The sequence below is a fragment of the Battus philenor genome, unplaced genomic scaffold (assembly GCF_028537555.1).
Source record: "Battus philenor isolate CCGP_79_NKW_IND1 unplaced genomic scaffold, ilBatPhil1.0.hap1 SCAF_20, whole genome shotgun sequence".
Taxonomy (NCBI): Eukaryota; Metazoa; Arthropoda; class Insecta; order Lepidoptera; family Papilionidae; genus Battus; species Battus philenor.
In genome coordinates, this window is record NW_027181683.1 from 10,629,492 (window position 1) to 10,652,638 (window position 23,147).

At 34.0% G+C, this 23,147-nt stretch overlaps 1 protein-coding gene across 1 annotated transcript in view; it reads left to right on the plus strand.

Moving 5' to 3' along the window:
- Nucleotides 1-23,147, plus strand: part of didum (dilute class unconventional myosin) — a 68,751-nt gene that overhangs the window by 40,553 nt on the left and 5,051 nt on the right. The window contains exons 22-34 of the mRNA XM_068765660.1: nt 1,470-1,596; nt 3,899-3,977; nt 4,543-4,638; nt 5,086-5,194; nt 5,809-5,952; nt 7,051-7,130; nt 11,114-11,143; nt 12,171-12,280; nt 13,466-13,573; nt 17,290-17,389; nt 18,706-18,823; nt 20,322-20,456; nt 21,571-21,775. Of these exons, the coding sequence (XP_068621761.1) occupies nt 1,470-1,596; nt 3,899-3,977; nt 4,543-4,638; nt 5,086-5,194; nt 5,809-5,952; nt 7,051-7,130; nt 11,114-11,143; nt 12,171-12,280; nt 13,466-13,573; nt 17,290-17,389; nt 18,706-18,823; nt 20,322-20,456; nt 21,571-21,775 (1,441 nt within the window). The remainder of the gene's footprint in view (nt 1-1,469; nt 1,597-3,898; nt 3,978-4,542; nt 4,639-5,085; nt 5,195-5,808; nt 5,953-7,050; nt 7,131-11,113; nt 11,144-12,170; nt 12,281-13,465; nt 13,574-17,289; nt 17,390-18,705; nt 18,824-20,321; nt 20,457-21,570; nt 21,776-23,147) is intronic.

The following is a 23,147-nucleotide window of genomic DNA, read 5'->3' on the forward strand; positions in this document are numbered from 1 at the left end:
AAACTTCTTAAAAACGTTGATGTAATTATTATAATGCAAGCAATGTTAGTGTAATAAAATATTAATATCATCAGATTAAAAAATGACTCATTGAAAGTAATTTCTTTTGCTATTCGTCCGTGATAATATATTTACATGACATACATATACACTTATATGTAGTATAGGATATAATAGGAATGATAAGATAAAGTGGACATACATTTAATTGATACACACTGTTATTATTAATTATAACACATGGCGATTAACGTGTTTTACGTAATTTTTTTCTAATTTTGCTTTTGTTTAAAAATATACAAATTTCATGAATTATTTAATCTGTGCCTATATATTTAAATATAGTATATGATATTCTAAAAAGTTATGGTATCACTATTATTACATACAGAACAGTGAATTGCAAATTTCTGTTTGTGTGATATTTAATTGATAAACAATTCAAAATATGTATTCATTGTTATGTCTCCTTATTTTTGCAAATTGTTTATTTTAAATTCAAATTCAATGAATTCATGTAGATTAGATAAAAAATAGAATACTATTAGGTGTGTAATTATGTAGTTGAGGTTTACAAGTGGATTTGTAATTATTAAAAAAAATAATGGGTGTAGTTTCGGAGACGATTATTGAGGAATCCGAAACTGTGTCAAGTAAAAACGTCGATAACACAGATTGGTCTAAACAATTCGAGATACGCGCAAGATTTTGGAAAGGTAGGAAGTTATCAGAAAATCACATTTTATTATTATACATTTTAGAATGCATTATATTTTAATTAAATAATTTAAATTAATTGTTGAACTAAATTCCTTAAAAGTAATGTTAAATAAGAAGATACTATTAGTGAAATGACTTATAACAAGTACACTATTTATTATCACGTTTTGGTCATCACATATTCAAAAACATTAAACATTGTCAGTGTTGTCAATAGACGAGTTATTAATTAAAATAAATAAATTAAAATTTCTTTAACTAACGACGCATCTGTACTCTCTAAGGGTGTACTTCTTCTGGTTAATGTGAACATGGCTTTCTAATTTGATTCGATCTAAACGATTAAGAGGCGTGGCTAAGTAAAGTGAAAATTATGAATTCTATTAATACAGTAAGTTAGTCATTATTCTGTTACTCCTATTCTTGTAAATATTTAAAATTGGGTTTTTTTTAATTAAAAAAATTATAATTTGTAATATTGTCATTTAGTATTGTTATGTTTTGCATTATGTATATCTATACAAATTTATATATATCTACTTTGTATGTATATTTACTATATATTATGTGTCTATAGGCAACCGCTGTACAACCTAGGCCCGAAAAAAGGACTTGGCATTTTCATTTTATAAAACAGATAAATCAATGATATAAACTTCATCAGATTTAACTTATTCATTGATTAGTTTAAATCAATACTGTTTTAAATTATCTTTACGAAATTTTTAATATTTTAATGCAATTTTCAGAACAAAATAAGCAGTACGAAGCGGAAAAGAGATCTCTATGCGCGGAGCTTGAAGCAGAGCGACAGAGTCGACAGAAGTTGCTGTCCTCCCAGTATGAGTTGCAAGAAAGGCTCGACTCTTTGCAAAGGTATCTTGTGAAGTTTTATTATTTATAACTCATTTTTTTTAATTTAATATCGAGAACTACTACTGAAAACTTTTTTTCGTTCAATAAGATACAGATTCACGACATCCGTTAAGCCTTTTGCTAATACTTTTATAGTGCACAATCTTGTAGCGTCAGTGTTTCCAGCCAATTATAACTTAGGAGTCTTTCAAGACAAGATTACATAAGTTTTTTTCTTAAGCAAGTACCATCGTAACCATCGTCATTTAAAATAAGTCGAGACAGAGGTCAATTACTTTGCTATAAAGCAGAGTTCCCCAAACTTTTTTGTGTCGTAGACCCCTTGACATGTTTTTTCGTGTTGGGTAGACCCCCTACTTACCTGATATTGATTTCCTGTAAATTTCGAACTGTAGTGAAGTTTAGTGTTAAAAACTTAAAGTAAAAACATGTTACTTTATACATTTATTAATTAAATTTATATTAAAACTTCTCAAAATAAAACTTTGTATCTACTATACCAACTAAACCAATCTATTATACCAACATCCTACAACTTACACAATTTTATAAACACATATAATAATTTTTTACTTCATAGGTACTTTTATAAATAATGTAAATGTTTTGATATTATAAGATAGAATGATGTAAGTAAATAGGTACTATCAGTGTATGTGTTGAGATCCACTATCGTGGACCCCTGTTTTCTTTTCATGGACCCCCAAATTTTTTTTGCTGACGTAGACCCCTTGCAGGTTGTCATAGACTCCTAGGGGTCGATATAGACCACTTTGGGAATCACTGTTATAAAGGAAAACAAATATATTTGAGACTCGGTAGTGTCATATTAACCATAAAGTCATTACTATAATGACTCTTTTAGTATCTAATGGATTCATGCGTTATTTTGCGGAAGTACATCCTAAGTAAGAAAAGGACCAATATATAGCTACTTGCACGACTACTACTGCATGGCGGAAGTAGATATATATTGGTCCTTTTCTTACTGACTCTTTTAGCACCAAGGAACGCCGCCGCACTCCTCTCGCTAGTTGTGAAAAATGCCAGCGACGTAATAGCGCTCCTTTTGATAGAACACTTCTGGCTTCTATTAAAGTCTGTGGTTATTTATCAGCATAATTCCAATAATAAGAAAATGCCAAGGCGGGAATTTACTTCTAGTGTTATAAGTGCACTAGAGAAAAAATGGCCAGATGGAAAAAAAATTCCTGAATCACATACTTCGTCGACACCTATTTTTGACTTGGGAAAATTGGACAGAACGAAATTTGCGACGATGTGTGGTATGAAGCTGTAAGAATAGAAGTACAGTGAAAATATCCAACGTGATAAGCTACATATGTAAAAAACACTGCATGGTGTGTGCGTAGAAAAACACGAAAATAAATCTTGTTCATATATCATATGCTTTCTGTAATTTTCTTGTCAACTAATATGTAATATTTAATTTCTGTGTTTCTATTATTAAAGCATTAAATATTCTCAAGATAATGCTAGAAAAATTATGAACATTGGTGTATTGTAACATAAATGTTGTATGTTTCTCTTGTTCATATAAATTATCAACAAAAATGCACTTATTTGCTAGCATTTTAGCATATGTTGGTTTAATGTATGTGGCACTAAAAGGAATTAAGAATGTAATTTCAATAGACTACGTTCCTAACTCTTAGATCACATTATATAAACTGAATACATTGCTGTCCCAAAATGATAACACTTTATGGCACTGCGCCTTGCAACACTCGGCGTATTATGTCCGCGATACTCACGCCCGCCCGCTATGAGCGATTGTAGTACTGGGCAACACTACCTCCTTTTCCAAAATTACTTTAATATTCAACAACCCAATAATATATCTATGGGGTGATATACCATAATCGCCACACTTAGCAGGGGGGTTGGCTATCTCAGTGTGGTATTTTAGTACGCATAGGCCTATGCTGCCCCTTATGAAAACTTATTTAATAGCAGTGTCAGTCCTATATATTTAATGCATAAAGTGTATATGATATATAATTGTATTTTAGGAATCGAATCCGCGACCTGCAATTACAAATTGTAATCCTCTACCGCTGAGCTACTATTGCCTTTCGCAAGATTATTTTCACGTAAAAATATTTGGGTTTATGATAAGAAAATAGTAACAATGACATAAATAAATAATGTTTTTTTTGTGTCCACATATAACAAATATAATGATATTTAATATGTTTACTAATGTGTCCTGGCGTTGACAGTTAATTAATTAGTTGTTTTATTATTAAGTAACGGTAACCACAAAATATTTGTGTTACAGAGCACCGGTCCCCAAAGAACACAGGAGGTCACTGTCAGACGCGAGCAACACATCGCAAGCGGAGACCACGGTTGAAGATGTGAGTTTTAATATAACCGTACCTCCCAACATGAAAAGTTTAATAAATTTTATTTCATATACAACTACATAACAATTATCTGAAAAACGTCGTGCCTAAAATAAATTACACATTATTAATTTTAAAGAAAAAAAGGGGCGCCTCGTGTTGGTAGAATTTCCTATAAATAATTACTTTAAAATTGTCTTTTACATAATTTTTCAAAGATATTTAATATTTTGAATCAATAAATCAATTAAATAGTAACACATAATTTTAGATTTTTTTATTATTAATTTATTTTCAATGAATTCTTTTTAAATCTAATAATGGACTTGTTTTTATATATAAAAACGTTTCGCATTTGTAACTGAAAAAAAAACGCTGACGATCTTATCAAGGTTGGAGGTAGCCTGTAATGGATATGAAATTAAATATTCTAGTTTTAAACGTATTAAATAATTGCAAATAACATTAGGGAGTCGCTGCATTCTTAAGTCGAGAAAACTTAATTCTTCTCCGATACAACATGTCTTTACCTAATACAAAAAAAGAAAGTACACTAGGCATATATTTGTTTACACAGGATTACGGGTACGGGTCAGTGCGTTCGGTGGAGACAACACGACCTGCTCTTGAAGCCGTCAACTGGTCTGCCGGACATCACAATGGACCTACGCCTGTAAGCACTTTATTATTGATATTAGCTGCACCACCTGCTGTTAAGCTAAGGATGCGTTTACACGTAGCAAAATCTGTCAGTCTGTAAAACTTCTATTTTTTGGAAGTCCTACTATTATATTGTTATTGTCATTTTATTCCACGTTTTTGTGGCCTCTTGTTGCTCTCCTAGATTGAGGTATAGACTTCACAAGCGGTTTTCAATTTTGTTTTTTGTTTTTGTATTTTTATTCTTTTGTTCCATACTTCACACATTTATTTGCTCATTATCTTTCTTTCGTCACAATATCTGTCATTCTTAGCATTCATTACATTCGATCGAGTTTTACTGCTTAACTTGTTATTGAAAGTCGCTGTAAATTGAGGAACCAAACATAGCTGAAAATTTTATTATGGTAGTGAAAAGGAGAACACTATATTAATTAGTTATGTTAAAATTCCTGAACAGATTGCGGACGCGGGCCTGGTGTTGCGCATGCAGAACAGGATATCGGCGCTGCAGAGTGAACTCTCCAGGACATCCAAACGAGCTTACGATCTGGAGGAGCGTCTCATGAGTAAGACTTCTCTTAAAGTCATATATACACACAACGGTTCTGACCTCTCAGTCACCTTCGAAAAAGAATAAACATCATTATTTTATTTATAAATATTGTGTAATATTTTTTATATATAATGTGTATAATGTATCATGGGATGTAACGAAAAATGTATGAATACATACTTCTGTGTAAAAATGGTATGAATATAATAGGTGGCGCAAAAGTAATATCATGAAGTAAATGCGCTTTAATTTTTACAAATGGCATCAAATGTCACTGTGCTTTGATATTTTTGATGTAGATATATAGAGAATTAGTTGTCAAAAATATGGCGATATATATGCATGTCTATATGTATATATATATATATATATATATATATATATACATATATATATCACCATCTGCTATAACTAGGTCCTGTTTCTGTACCAATAATATCTTTAAAAAGTTTTAATGGTCATTTATTCGGCTTATCGAAAATATTAGCCCGATTTGTCTAATTTTAACGATTATTATTGGTAAAAGAATTGATTTAGAGTCAAAATAAAATAATCTTTGGAAAATTTTCTTGAATTTTTATAGATTATTTTGACGTTTGTTAAAAATAATCTAAAAATGTTGTATAGATCGGCTGTCTTCACCGCCTACCAATCCCAACATCGACCGCTTCAAAGTGGAAGAGTTGGAGATAGAGAACAAGAAGTTGCGGGAGCAACTGGACCGGCTGCGGGCCGCAGCCGACAGCGTACTCGTCTCCAAAGAAGTTATTGGTACGTATGCACTCAACACATGCAACTTATAATAAAAGCTTCGCTCACTGTGATAACGGATTTAAGAGTATTTTTAAATATTAGTTTAATACGCAATTTTTTTAAAAAGGCGAGTCCTCTGTGTAATTGCATCAAATAAAACAAATACTATTTAATGGAATCAGGCGATACCTCGCGGAAGTCCATCCTAAGTAAGAAAAGGGCCAATATATACTTACTCCTGAAGATGCCCCGTGGAGGGGTTAAACACGTGTTGAGTAATTTGGCGGTGGCGGTTGTGTGATTCGCCTTGTTTGCCGCATACGCATTTATCAGCGCGCTGGCGGGCGGTGCATTTTATTGCACGACTACCACTGCATGTGCGGTAGTGGCTAAATATTCCTTTTCTTACTTAAAACAAATACTTAACACTACAAATATATATATTTATTCAGGGTGATTGGTTGAAGTTGTTATGGCTTTAGAAGAGGCGAAAGTACTTCACGATCCAAAAGTCAATGATTTCAGAAATAATAAATATCGTAATGTTAATATGGTAAGAAAAAACGTTTTCAAAATTAGGATTACTACGTATTAAAATTAATTATTGTTGTATTTTGACTGATGTGGTAGATTTTATATTGCCAGAAACTAATAGGCGCATTCCAAATTTATTCAAGTCGATTAGAAACACATTTTGCTGACAAATGAACTATAAATGTTCACTCCTTTAATGCTTTTACACCTATAACCAATCGACTTGTATTACATAAAATTTAATTCAAAAACTCTAGTGATTGGTAATAGTTATATTGAAAATAGATAGAAGATTAGACAAATATATATTTAAAGTTTATACATGCAGATTATTCTTATTTACTAGTATATATGATGTACACACTTATAATTATTAGATTATAATTCAAAGATAAAAAGACAATCTGTTAACTTGATACAATGTCAAATTTACTTTTTGATTCTATTTCGTGTTTATATTATGACGTGTAAGTTTCACAATTATCATTGTTTTTGCTCTATAACGTCCAGTTCTGGACATAAACTTCTAGAGTGTAAGTTTAGATGTTAATAAATGAATTAATATATATTTTTTGTTTTAAGAACAAATAAGTGTGATGCAAAGCGAGCTGGCCCGCCGGCGAGACGAGTGCATTCAACTGAAGAGCGTGCTGACCAACCAGGTGAGAATAATCATTCATTTTTCATACATTTTATTCATTGCGTTAATGATTCATGAAAATTTAAAAAAAATTCTCTTTGTGACACTTCTCCGTTATAATACCGTTAGTAAATCGCACAAAGACAATTTTAGTATAGTTGACAAAACAAGCAAGGTACAGTTAATATGGTCAATCGAAAATTAAATAACTTAAAACCTTAAAAAATAACCAGGAAATGCTACAATATGTAACCATTATGGTTCGTAATCTAACAATGAACGTTCTGGTGATTAAAATAGCTTTCGTCACTTGAAAATACTACTTCATACTCGTGTACAAGTTGTTTTTTATAAGTTACTATGAAGTATTAACCATATTTTGCGACAACTATTGTCTTTCTAGACGCTTGTATATCTCTATAACTAGATGTACAAGATCCTTTTTATGATTTTTTATCGATAACTTTGTCAATTACTATTTTCTTGATATATAACGCAAAAAAAGACTACAAAGGTTTCAGTGTGTAATGTAACGTCTGTATATACGTCGATATAAAATATTAAATGTTTTTTTTAATGGAATTAAACGGATAAAGTCCTCATTAATCTTAGGACCCGGTATCACTTCATGTAAAGCTACAGTGTACAATAGTTGCAGGTACCCCTTTGTTAACTATGTGATCTAACGTTTTAAAAGCAGCATTTGAAAAGACTGAAAGACATTATCTTGCACAGTAATACTAATTAAAGTGCAACCTGTAAAAGCTGTTGGGGTGCTGAACACGCCTCTTTCCATTCATCGCCCCCTCAATACATACAAAGATGTAGCAACCTGAGTAGAAGTTCTCTAGGAAGCCCTGTAGCTAAGTTACGTAAACAAGGCTGAAGCTAAACGTCTCCCACGCTCTGCTTCTTCCACCTCGTGGAATCTGTCTGTCAATACGGCAACAGCGTAGATATAGAAGAAAAAATATATATCAATCAATATAGCTATATCGTTATATATAAGCTACTTTCCAGGACTTAGTATTCGAGAAAAAATGGTATTATAGCGACATTTCACTCTTCACCTTTTGACTAACTACCGTGGACTATTTTATCATCTAAATCATCACCGTTTCACCCGCAGAACCTCCTCTGTCAGACATAGGGCTTCTCTATTATATGAACACTATAGAAAAAAACACACCCATATTAAACTCCCACCTAGACACAGCTACAAATACATCTACACTTCGTACTTGGTTTCGGTTGAAGTTGATGCTTTTAGCTCGGGGGCATTTATAGCTTTATCGGAATTGAGTTCACAGAGCGGTAATCCGTGAAATTAAAAATAAAACAGAAGCTGGACAGACGCATTCCAGCTGTACGATGACGTTCGCACGTAGTAAACCGCTCTACTTGAGTAGAGCTGTGTAGTGTTGATGTTGTGTATGTGGTTTGAGACGACAGCGTGGACAACATGCGACATCTACATATATATGTACAGCAATACACATAAAACATACATATGTATACGGATAAAAGGCGACGTGTGAACAGAATGTAAATAGATGTTATAGTGTAAAAGATATTGTAAAGGAAGGAAGAAGAGAGAATGTGACATTATATGACGGATGGAAGAATAAAAATGAAGAACAAAATACTGAAAAAAAATTGTAAGCCAAGTCCCTGTCATAAAATAGGGGAATGACAGACCCACAAAGAAGGGTTCCATTAAAAAGAAATATACGTATATAAGAGTTATTGTGAGAGTTGTTGGTACTCAAAATAGAACATGCACAAGATTATACGTTACGTAAACGCCGAATCTTTATATGACCTAAAACTTATCAGCGACAAGTGTCGTCCTATCTCTGATAGAGAAAAATACACGCATTCGTAAACATCGCGCGGGATTGTAAATACAACTGATATGTTTCGTTTGTTTAACTCTGCGCTCCCGTATCATGACAGTCCAGGAAGTCATACACATGTGTCTGTGTGAGATCGTGAAATAACGTGAAAAAAACATCAACTTCCTTAAATATAACTCTAAAATTTTGGGTGTAATTATTTGCAATGAAGGATTCGGTTACGGGAAAAATTATAAAAATTCTATACATGGATTCACCGGAACATAGAAGTTTTTTTAGTTTTCGATCTAATAAAGAGGTGAATATTCTTCTTTTAATATATTGCTACTTATATTATCATTAAAATTTCATTCATAGGAAGTCCATTAGTGGACATAAGCCTTCATAGATTTCTAGTGGAATCGACTTTTAACAACAAGGTCTATTCACCTCATGGTCGGAGTCCCACGTTGCGCTTGTCGCTACCTGTATACGAGTCTAAAAAATATTTCGATGCAATTTGAATGATATTGTTGAAATCATGAATTTGCGAGGTTTATAATTCTAAAAAACTTACTTCAGGCGCCTGAATGTAACGTTCAACGGTCGTCAGAGGGAGTCATGGTCCTCTTTTTTAATGACCGTCTTTATTATATTTAACTAAGTCGTATCATATGTTACCGGGCGAAAACAAGTTGATACGAGGGTACGCTAAGTAGACTAATGACATAGTGAAGGTCGAGGGAAGTTGCTAGATGTGCTTATAAGCCATATGTACTTATAACTTTGTGATGACTGAAGACTTCGATACACAAAAATAAGTGCCAACATATACGGTACATTGAGCTAAGTGAGTTTAGACAATTTGAAATTGGATCATTATAACATAACACTCATGTTTAGGATCAGGAAGAGACGCCCTCAGGATATCAGAACATTGCAAGTGTAGGTCTCAACAACAACCACTCCACTCCTTGATATATCACACACAAACACGCGTATTATGCAACATAATCAGGCACCACACGCTTCCGGGGACGGCCCCCCGCCCTTGAGGTTGGATCCAACAGGACATTCCACCTTCAATCGCAGATTACTCTACGTTTTCAATCCAAATCGCAAACATACACTCACAAATGAAATCTTTTACCTATGTGCAATTGTAATCGTTCAGCTGAAATATCATAGGGCTATAAATTTTGCTTATTTCGTCGACCCTTCATTTACACGAACTTAATTCCGATGAAGCTGCAAAACCCCTGGGCTAGCAGCAACTACATCTACAGGATCATTATATAAATAATAAAAATAGACACTGGGCTTATATTAAATAGTAATTATTATAAATAGTACATTATGCCATAACAGGGTACTTTTATAACACGTTTTCATATAACGCGATTTCACTTAGCTCGTATAACAAATGTATCCACCCTTATAATTCGGGAATATCCCTCTTTATATTTCTTCATAGAAATTTATAATTATTTATTACAGTTCGTAATCAATATCTCATGCGTATGTACATTATGTTAGTTGTATTTTAATAAAAGGCACAATTTTTTTTTCCTTATTGATTTAATAGAAGACAATCGAGTGTATCATAAAAGAATATACGTACAACGCATTTTCCTTTAAGACAGTATAATCAATGCATCAAAGAAGGTATTACTGTATTAATTCTTAATATATCTTCAGTAGCAATGGTATCTGAGCGGTAAAGACTTGTTACTTGTCATCGTGGGTTGCAGGTTTGATTCCCGGGTTACAGTCTTAAATAATTCACACTTTGTGCCACTGCTCAGAAACAAGTTCCCAGAGGATGTGCAGCAGCTTGCTCTGCGTACCATAATACCACTGTGAACACCAACAGGCCTACCAAGGGTAGCGATAATGATATATTCTTCCATAGATATCTATGGAGGAGGCCTATGTCTTGCAATGCGTTTATGGGCTTAAACAACGACGACGATATCTTCAATAAAATACAAATTGCAGATGTAGTAGATATCTATTGTCATTGTTGCTGTCCACAAGACTTCGCACGTAGTGAAGTGATCTACCAACTTTGCCTTGCTGAAATATAATAATACGCATTTATAAACGTTATTATTTATTTATGTGACATTTTTTTATAACAAAATATTAAAGATAGCAATGTGTTATACAGAAATCATGGTACCAAGCGTTGAAGAGCGTCGTGAGTAAAAAGTCGCATTATCATTTCATTGCTTACTATGTTTTGTTTTTCTCATGTGATATCAACGTAGGGGACATGGTTAGCGTAAAAATAGTTTTAAACTTTGCGAATGATTGAACTAGTACACTATTGGTATATACTGTTTTGAACATATTTTTGGTGTTAATATGGTAGCGGAATATCGTATTATATACAGGGGTTTAGTATGAAAAGAAATTTAATATAGAAATAGAATGTTTAACGGTGGTATATGCTACATTTAATTGGCGATGAGAATTATTTAAAGCAACTCTGAATCTATAAAATTTTAATATCCTCCGTTAAGCACTCGACGTTTGTGCAACATGGTTTTTGATTGCATGTGAAAGAACTGAAAGAAATTTTAGTTAAATGTCTAAATTATACAGGATGATTTATAATAGATGTAAAAACGTAAAAAGGGTGAATGTATAACTCATTAGCTGCCAATTTGTTTATAGCACGCATAAACCAAAAATGTTTAGTTTCATAAATTATATTTAATGTAATAATAAGATAGTAAGAAAAGATATTTACAAAATTCAGGTTACTAAATTAAAACTAAATTTAAAACAATTTTTTGTTTACTGTTTGTAACTGCAGGCTGTACTGCCAGGAGTTATTGGCCTTTCGCATTTCAATAGAAAAAATGTTACATATTTCAGTGCGATCACTTTATACAGGTTGATTGAAAATATTATTTGATTTAAAAACATTTGTTAGCAAATTAGTTATACATGCACCCCTTTTAAAACTTTTACTACCTATATACTGAAGATTCTGTTTAAAATAAATAGTTATTTATAAAAATAATTAATCCAACAGAACGGGTTTTGATTGTAGTTACTCATTTTACTAACAATTAATTTGTTTTTGTTTTTTTTTTTCAATGCATTCCTTTTGCTGTCATTGCACGGTATTTTATTTTATTTTTTATTAAGTTTGTTATTTATTTATCGTCTATTAATATTAAATGTGCGATGTTGTTAATTGAACTTTATGTTTGCAGACCGTAAATCTAAAGTCGCTTGCTTCGTCCAACTACGGATCGGATGTGGACATCATCAACGAAGACGGCGAGCTGGCGACGGCATATGAAGCTCAAAAGGACATTAACAGGTATCTCGTCCTTGCTCTTCAAATCGCAAAAAACCTTTATTTATATTATTAAAAAATAAATATAGGATACTTGCGGAATAGGTGTGAAAATTACTATCACATTTCACAGGATTGATCTCCATACACTCTAGTATATCGCCACTGCACACAAACAGAGAAAATGTCCTAGAACAAAAAAGTCTGGTAGGATTAGGACCAGCTAAAAAGGCCTCTCTAGAAGAGAGTGTCTAGAGAGGTTTTTTTAAATGTATAATATAGGTAACGATTTAGGCATCCCGGTGGTGTACCAAATATGGTCAATAAATTTTTGAAAAATTTTGTTATTGACACGCTCCGCTTTAGTTCTTCCTGAGACCTTTCCTTCATTTCTCTATTGTCCTCCTCATTTTGATTCATTTCTTTCACATATTGCCTCTCTTTTTTCGCCTACCTTCCAGAATACTGTACTAACTCTAAATTTTTAGTTTTGATCTTTCATTTCTAAATTTTATATTAATTATTTTGTATCCATTACCTTATTATCCTTTAACATTATAGACCAGCGCAGTTTTTATTTCAGTTTTTTATATTGTTCACGATATTTATCTCTATGCTGTTGACATATATCTTATACCTTTTTATTACTGTTCCGATTATCCTCTTACAGTATTCGAGAAAGATTTGATGTCCTCTCTCTGGGCTAACTTGAGAGGCGATGTTCGTACTACGGTACTTACATCAGCAATGGACTTTTGTGCGTCAATATAGCAAACCTCACCTTCTAAGAAGAATCTAACCAATATTTATACAGAGTAACTAGCCAAGCAAAGTTACTTACCTTTATCCTTTCCAATAAACGAAACTAAGAATGCGTTCCTTTCAAGCCATATACGGGACAGCTGGTATTATATATGCATCATAGTCATCGGATTTATTAACTCCTGCTTCCTTATAGTCCTAGGCACGAAGAAAGAGATTTGTCACTCGTACTACATCGGAGCGTTTGGACCTCTTAAAACATTGTTACAATGTTAGTCGACTTAAAGAAGATTTTACACAGCTATATCATATTGGAAAATCTTCGTCATCACAAAAAATATCTAGGTGACGTCGGCAAAGCTGACATCACTCTCTTTTAAATGACTTTAATGTAATTTTTTATGATATATTTTTAATTACTGAGTTGTTGATTTGCGTGTTATCCAGACAGTTGCAAGAGGAGCTCTCGGCTGAAAAGAAGTTCTATTCCGAGCACATATCGAAGGCGAAAGCGGAGATCGAAAGGCTGCGAGATGAAAACGAAAAATATCAGAAGTGAGTAGACTAATGGATTCAGGCGTTATTTTGCGGAAGTCCATCCTAAGTAAAAAAGGACCAATATATAGCTATGTGCATGGTGGAATTAGCTATATATTGGTCCTTTTCTTACTCAGAAGTGAGTAGAGTTTGTTATCTTTAATTATAATTAAAATAGGATGAACCTTAATCTCAATATTTTGAAATAATATGGTATTAACTTACCACCGTAATAACGGACGGAACAGTGGTGGCCCAGTGATAGAGGACTGACACTTGCGATCCTAGGTCGCAGGTTTGATTTTCGGGATACAATCTTAATATATAATATAATTCACATTTTGTGCATTAATTATATAGGATTGCCATTGTTCATAAACAAGTTTCCAGAGAACGTGCAGCAGCGTCCTCTCTATACCATAATAACACATCCATAACCATCGCGATTATGGTACATGCTCCATCTTTATGGGATCCCTATGCCTTGCATTAAGTGTCTGACTCGAAAAGACAAAACGGCGGGCATGAGCTGGCTTATGTGTCGTAAGGCCAGCACCAGGTGGATTGACAAAAGTCAAGGTTGCGGGAACTCGCTAGATGCCAGCCATCGTGGTGATATTTACGGGAGGACTGTCCCTTGTAGTGGGCGTCAGTCGATTGTAAAATTAGTCATAAAATAACTATTGTATGTTTAAACTATATAAGTATTTGGCTGTACCATTACACTGCCACTTCATACATTAATCCACTATTGCTATTCATTATCATCATCGTTTCAGCTGTAGGATGTCCACTGCTGGACATAGATCTGCCCCACAAATTTGCAATATGTATTAAGGCCGCTTACAACCGATACGTTTGGATGTGACCTCCCTCTAGCGTTTTCCGGCCGACCTTAACAAGGTTGTGTGGTCCATTTTATTCGTGGACGTATTACGTATCACCCGTTGCTATTTCATCTATTAATACATATCGAGGAAATTGGTATTAATATTATGTATCAAAATTAAATTCACGCTTATATATTATAAATGAATAAAATCGTCTTAATCGACAACGGTGATTAAAGAATAGTATTTTTTAAGTGAGATATATAGAGCTCACAAAAATTAATCTATTAGACTATATCATATGACAGAAACTTAATATACAAACAACATGGGCTACTCCTTGGCTTCTCTTTGTCAATTTACAAAAAAAAATAAACAATTTCTAAATAAAGACACTCAGTTAATATCTATTACAGTGCCAAGGTGAATAATAGTGAATCAATGTTCTCCAGAGTAAGACGACAATGGATTTCTTTGAAAAGCTCGGGTACTTGCCTGAACTCGCTGTCCATAAAGGAAAAGTTTATCATACATCTCACTTACACGCTCCTTAACATTTTTTCGATGTAGTTTTTTTTTTTATTAACTTTCATTATTTTTTTTATTAATCATTTAATTGTTATTTATATCATTGTGTCTGGTTAACTAACTGACTATTTATAACTGCATGTGTTGGTAGTTTGAATCAACTTATTATCGCAATATTAATATACATTGGTTATCATTTTTTGTTCATTAATGTTTTCAATGACGTTTAAAGCATGTGACATTCTATGAGAGAAATTAATCATTGTAAGAAAATGTTAATTATTCAGAATATTCAATTGTTTATAAATTGCGGTATAATAAAAACGAGAGACACAAAGTTTCTAAGTCACAAAAACAATGTGACCACGGTTCTTTTCAAAGCCGCAAAGACTATGTCCACGGTTCTTTTAGAGCCACTTAAAATAATGTAATGACGGCTCTTTTCACAGTCGTAAAAACAATGTGACCATGGTTCTTTTCAGAACCGCAAAAATAATGTGACTATGGTTCTTTTAAGAGCCGCAAAAATAATGTGACTACGGTTCTTTTTAGAGCTGCTTAAAACGATGTAATCACGGTTCTTTTCAGAACCACGAAAACAACGTGGCCACGGTTCTTTTAGAGCCGCAAAAACAACGTGGCCATGGTTCTTTTAGAGCCACAAAAACAATGTGGTCATGGTTCTTTTCAGAGCTGCCAAACAATGTAACCACGGTTCTTTTCAGAACCGCAAAAACAACGTAGCCACGGTTCTTTTCAGAACCGCAAAAACAATGTGGACACGGTTCTTTTCAGAGCCACAAAACAATGTGACTACGGTTCTTTTCAGAACCGCAAAAACAATGTGGCCACGGTTCTTTTCAGAGCCGGAAAAACAATGTGACTACGGTTCTTTTCAGAACCGCAAAAACAATGTAACCACGGTTCTTTTCAGAGCCGCAAAAACAATGTGACTACGGTTCTTTTCAGAACCCCAAAAACAATGTGACCGCGGTTCTTTTCAAAACCGCAAAAACAATGTGACCACGGTTCTTTTCAGAACCGCAAAAGCAATGTAGCCACGGTTCTTTTCAGAGCCACAAAACAATGTAACCGCGGTTATTTTTAGAACCGCAGAAACAATGTGACCACGGTTCTTTTCAGAGCCACAAAACAATGTAGCCGTGTTTCTTATCAGAACCATGAAGCAATGTGGCTTCGGTTCTTTAGAGTCGGAAAACTGTGTGATTACGGTTCTTTTCAGAACTCAAAAACAATGTGACTACGGTTCTTTTCAGAGCTGTGACTTAATTACTGGTAAGTCAACTTTACAGCTGGCCGTTTAAAAAAAACTACAACGGTGCCAATATTTGTCGATTACTAGTGGTTCTCTTACACTACTGTTTTCCGATTGCAGTATTTTGTACTTATTTTCTCGGTTAAAATTGACTGGGCAAGTTACGTAAGTTTTAAATCTCGACGTGATAAATGCCGATTTGGCATTTAAGTTCACGGACATTTCCGCTCCGTGAACTCAGTTCCGAAGAAGCTGTAAAAGCCCCCAGGCCAACAGCATCAACTTCAACCGAAACCAAGTAGCAGATTTGGTATTGTAGAATAAATTTTAAAATATGAATAACATTTGAAAGTTACTAACCCATGTGATGTGGATTTTTTCAAGGTCACCATCACATAAACTTAGTTTTCTTTAAAGAATGGTGGGTTTTAGTGAAGCATAGTTTATAGGGTAAATCGGTATAGGTGTAAAAGTTTTAAAGAATAAATGTTTAGCTCATTTGCTGTCAATTGATGTAATGTACACCCTATCTAATCATCATAATCGTTAGTTCCAGAAACATACTACTATGATAATGAAGTAAAATCCATTTTTAAAATTCGGATTATATTTTCAAAGGTTTTATTTGTAATTACTTTTTCTATCTACAGGAAAGTTAATTCTGTCGAATTGTAATAAAAAATAAATATTCATAATTCGTATTATAAGAATTATCATTTTATGCAGGTGATTAGAAATAGGTGTAAAACTGTTTAAGCTTTTTGCTGACAAATATCTTAAAACTCACTCCTTCAAAGATTTTACACCTATAACTAATTACCATGTAATCTTGTGATTTGAACTTCTAATGAATGTAAACTTTAGAAGTAAATTCCAATACCTGACTAATTTATTCACGTTATTAAATATGACTGCAACTTTTATTGTATCATTATCGCTTTTATAATAAAAAAATAACGAAAGTGATTTTTAGCCCCATTTTTAAATTTATTTTTAGTCTTGTACATCAACGTAGAAGTTCCCATCATCATTAATTCAGTATGCAACCAATACCATGTATGTGAGTTTCCAGGATATTTTCTTTAAATTTTTGTTACCAGGTTACTGAGCGCAGACCTGAGTCAAGAACCCAAGAATAAGAGCCAAGAGTACGCGCAGAACGAGATAATACGTCTTGCTGCTGAAAGTCTAAAAATACAGGTACCATCAATATTGTTACATATCAATATACACATAAGACTATATAACACGACGAGCAATGTCGAACCTTATGATAAAGAATTAAGGTCGATTGTCATTTAGCGTCCGAAGCGGTTTACGGAATAGAAAACTATCTGGACCATTTACTTTGCTAAATTCTCATTGGCAGAAATAAAAAAAACATTTGAGAAACTTCGACCTATGCCATTTGCTGATTGGTCAATTGAGTGAAAGAAGTAACTTTCTGGATCTTTTGTAAATTCGCGCAGGGAGACATTTATAAATACTAAAAGAATATTAAGGAAGCATTCGTGCAGCGTGCGTTCAGGACGCGACTTCTGCTAATACATGCAAAACAGTAGGAAATAAAACAGTTCGAGCCCTCTGACATCATCTTCTATCCGATATAGTACATATAATATTTATATAATATTTATAAATTGCTGCCTCCATAAACTACAAAGTCATTAGCTTGTCGCAATCCAATAGCTAAAATAAATATTTAAGACGTATTTTAGAATGATCACATAGTTTTTACAAAAATAAGTTAGTTCTTATAGAAGTTTTACTATGTAAAGTATTTTATTTTAGTATATTTACCTGTTCGAGTGAGACAACAAACTATCCATACTCATTCTTAGCTTTATAGTCTCTTTCGTAAATATTGTGATCGTTGTTTAAGCCTATAGATGCCCACAACAAGACATAGGCCGCCCTCAATATATCTAAGGGAGGTTATACATCGCCACGCTTGGCAGGCGAGTCGGCAATCGTTGTGTACTATCATGGTAACCTTTGGAAGCTTGTTAGAGAGCAGTGGCAATGTTAAATAATTAATGCACAGAGTATAAATTATATAAGATTGTATCCAAAGAATCGAACCCGCGACCTATGATCGCAAGTCTCAATCCTCTACCGCTGGACTACCACTGCTCAGTATACGAAATAGTAACCCATTGATATCAACTTCATAACCTCTTATCTAAAGTAAATATATATAAGTATGTTGTAGGTTTCTAATCGATCTTATTAGAAATATATAAGACAGGTCTATGTTAATGAAGCCCTCGAGATATACACATATACACGCGCAAATATATATATATATATATTTATACACACACATACATGTGTGTGTGTATGTGTATGTAATAGTGCTCATAAAGAAAAAAAGAGAAAAGGTAAGTCTTTTCTCCTTTTGTACTTGTACTTTTGTACATGATCAGCTGCAAGAATTTTAATATTATTTTTCTTCGTCATTGGTAGGATCGTTGGCAGGAAGAACGATAAGATTGTCGTTTTATTAATAATTACAGGAACGCGTTGACAAACTGTCGGAGAGCTGTCGACGGTACAAGAACCAGATCCGGCTGCTCGTCAACAGGCTGAAGGAGGCGGGCGTCGATGACGTCAACGATATATTAGAAGGCAACGGTAGGGTATTACTTCTTATTACAAAACGATTCTACAATAAATAGGAACCAGCTCCCTCGTGTTTTAGATTTATCGAACAAATTAGGTTCCACACATTTGTAACTAAAGCGATAATGCTAGTATATCAATATAATTATTGTAATGTAGAAAAGGACTGTTTATTTAGTTCACAAATATGAGAGTTGGTGGAATGCGGGTTGAGATTATTTTTCGCGGTAGATATAAGTGGATTGTATTAACGAGGCGGTTGTACAAATAACGCGGTTTGAATACTATGTAGGGTCAGTTCATTATAACAGGAACAGAGAATAGAAAGAGAGGAAGACTAGGGCAAAGAAACTCACCATATCAGCATCAATTCCTTATGCTCAACGGATCTTGATCCTCCTTGTAGCATTATCCGATACACTTTCGATGAACAATTTATATTTATTGTTTGTCGTTGATTGTCTGTTACACAATAATACACACGCGGCGTGGATGCCGTTAGCATCAAAGTTTTGCGAACAATGATAAATAGAAGAAAACCGTTTCGCAAGGTTCACAGTTTTAATTTCTGCGTCAATATTGCCACTTCACAGCACACATCTTATTTTTTGTCTTGTTGACTCGGCATATTGAAATGAGAGTGGGAAAAAGATAGAAATACAGGAAATGAAAAACTGACAGCTACATTATTAAAGCACGCGGGAATTTTAATCTATTAAGTTTATAGCTAAGAAGTTATTTAATAAATTTCGAATGTTTTCTAAATGTTAATATATATCGCGGTGCAAACAAGAGTTAAACTGGAAGAGAAAGGTTTATGGAAGTAAAAAAAAAAACGTAAAAAATTCCTTTTATAGTAAGAATTTTTAGCATTGATAATAGAGCTTGGAAAAGTTTTGCTTTATTGTTTTAAGCCATTTAGTGCCAAACATATTTTACCAACAATTTATATGAACAAGAGAAACATTTACCATTTCCGTTACAATACACCAAGATTCATAATTTTTTGAACATTCTCTTCAGACTTTACAACACGATAATAAAAACACAAGTGAATACTACATATTTATTGACTAGGAAACTAAGAAAAATTTGTATTGAAAATAATAAAGATTTATTTACAAAAGTGTTTCCCTACTTTTTTACACACCAGCGCGCGCCAGAAGTGATTCGTCTAAAGGAGCGCTACGTACTAGCGAGATTTAAGAATATTGTAAAGGTGTCCACAAAAAAAACCGTCTGAGTTTTTCCTGAGCACTATCTCGGCGCCTTTGTAAACCTCGTACTTGAATTTAAAGCATATCTTTATAGGGAAATTCAACGTAATTCTAGTTTCTACTGAATTAGAATCTTCTGGAATTCTCATGGTACACAAATGGTCACTTCGAATTACTATAATGATATAAGTATTTTTTTTAATGAATGCTTTGGTGTATTTAACGTAGGTTAGTGTTAGTACACGTTTTAATTTACCAATCGGTTAATAATTGTATTTCAATCGCTTCCACAGACACGACGGTAGCGCAGCAGTCCATGTCGATGATAGATATGGCGCCCGTGACGCGTAAGAAAGAGAGGGAGTACTTCGGCATGTTCGAGTACAAGGTGGAGGACGAGCCCATCATCATTAAGAAACTTATTACAGGTATACCATCACAAGTTATTGCATCATCATATCAGCCAATAGATGGCTACTGCAAGGCATAGGCTTCCTACAAAGATTGTCACGTTTACGTGTCTTGCGTTAGCTGCGACTTTGACTACGTCATCGATCCGTCTAGTGGGAGGCCTACCCACGCCGCGTCCACCGTTTACAACACACCGTTAAAGTAGCGCCAAAAAAACTGTTTAATTGTGGAAGGGATGCTATTTGGTGTTAGCATTTATCGGTTGCCTTAATATATAGAGACATCGAAATGGCACACATACGTACCAAAGAGACTTAATTTTTTTTAATAATAACAAAAATCTTGTGTTGTATCATAGATGGGTAGGTTCAATAAATGTTGCCAAATTTAATGCACAGGTACTACTACTGAAGTAGTGGTAGTATCTATGCATTAAATATGGCAACATTACTAGTATTAAAAAATATACGTACCAAAAGGACTGAACTTTTTAACGATAACGACAAAAGTTACATTTTTCGTAGATGGGTGAGTTTTATAAATGTTACCAAATTTAATGCATACATGCTACCATTACTACCATTGCTACTATTTTCGGTAGTTTAGTTTTAAAAAATGTTTAAGTTTATATTAATTCAGACGTAAAAAATGTATACAGTAATAGACCTTTTGTGTTTCTCACCTATCAAATATATATAGTTTATAAAATTATACGCAAATAAAAGACAGTAAAAAAGTTTATATTTACCTTACACAGAATTAAGTATTATCTTCTCTTATTGTCTAGTTATTGTCAGGTATTTGTTGATAGTATTAAATAATTTAATTCTAGAACTTTAGCGAGCGAACTTGGTCTAAATCAGACTTAGGTCTCTTGAGTAATCATTTGGACTATATAACGGGAGGACAGTGGATAAGTTGGATTAGCTGACCGTCCGGGTCAGCTAATCCAACTTGAATTACTCCGAAACAGAACTCTAATTATATAATGTTCTCACTGCTGAGATACAAAACCCATTTAATGTAATCATACATGTCATTCTCATATTCAAATATATAGGTTAAAATTGCCATGCTAAAAAAGAATTTTGTAGTTTTTTACTCTAAAAATGCTTGTTAATACTCTTCTAGATTTGAAACCTCGTGTTGCGGTAACATTACTGCCTGGCCTCCCCGCATATATCCTGTTCATGATGCTGCGGCACATGGACTACGTGGACGACGAGCCTAAAATGCATCAGTTCATGAGGGCAATTCGCACTGCCGTTAAGAGGACTCTAAAGAAACGCGCCGAAAATGTCGAATACAGCGCCCTCTGGCTCTCTAATATGTTAAGGTACGTTTGATCGAATCGTTTTCTCTTTTAATTAATGCTGTTTACCTGTTGGCATTCACAGCTGTACCGGGTTTGAATAGTCCAAGTGATAAAGGCACGTATACTAATCCTTTTTGGAGTTACAAACCCCGAGATGCCTCTAATTTCATAGACTTGCGTTATTTATTCAGAATTATTCGTTATACATGTAAAAGCCTTAACTGCATGAATGTACAGCTCATTTTAAATCAATTAATATATGGCACGCTTTCCAAAAATGAACGGCTTCGGGAATATAAAATAACGTAATCATAATACAGTAAGCAAAAAGCTTTTATCTCAGATTCATCATGTCAGCTGTTAATCGCCCACTGCAAGGTACAGGCCTCCATCAAAAGATCGCCACAATGACCGGTCTTGCACTGCTTGCATCCAGCGACTTCCCTGGATCTTGAATATCATAGGTAAACATAGTAGGCGACTATCCACGCCGCGTCTACAGGTTTTTGGTCGCTACTCGTAAAACCTTTCATTCCCATCGGTTGCAAAAGCGATATGTAAGGAAGGTAAGCAATATTCCTTCCGCCAAGTTGACGTCAGATAGGATATTACGAAATAATAATAATAAAGCTTTATCTTGACTTAAAAATAAGTAATTTTAAATAATATTTTTGATAATTTTGTATTAGTTTTGTATGGACCCCCTCAGGATAAAAGCCTCCTCCAAAGTTTTCTATTTTTCTCTATTTTTGATAACTTGCGGCCACCCGAGACTCGCCGTAGCTAGCCTAGCACGATCTCGTCAGCCCACCTGGCATTAGGTCCGCCTCTCGCTCTGGTACCTCGTGGGCCCATCCATTTTATAACCCTCTGTGTCCTGTTATCAGCGAACCTCGCCACGTGACCTACCCAGCTCCTCCTACTTTGGAGAGAATAAAGTACGAAATTCTTTACGAAATACAACCGTGCATACATTCAAACTATACGCGTAATGTTAGCCCCGCGGTAGAGTACTGAGACTTGCGATTACAGTTCTCGCGTTCGATTCCCGGGATACAATCTTTTATAATTCACACTTTGTGTATTCATTATATAGATTGCCACTGCTTATTAATAAGTTTCAGAGGATGGCGTCCTCTGCGTAATAACTGTGCATAATTTCACACGGCTATCGCCAACCCATCTGACAAGCGTGGCGACTATGGTATATACCTCATAGATATCTATGGGGGAAGCCTGTGCCCTTGCAGTGGGCGTCTATGGCTTGAAACGACTGCCAATTACTTAAACAATTCTAGTTAAACAAATAATACAAAAGATAATTCTAGATTTAAAATTAATTTAGATCATATCTAGAATAGCATCATCAATAAATGTGATTCCGTAATATTCC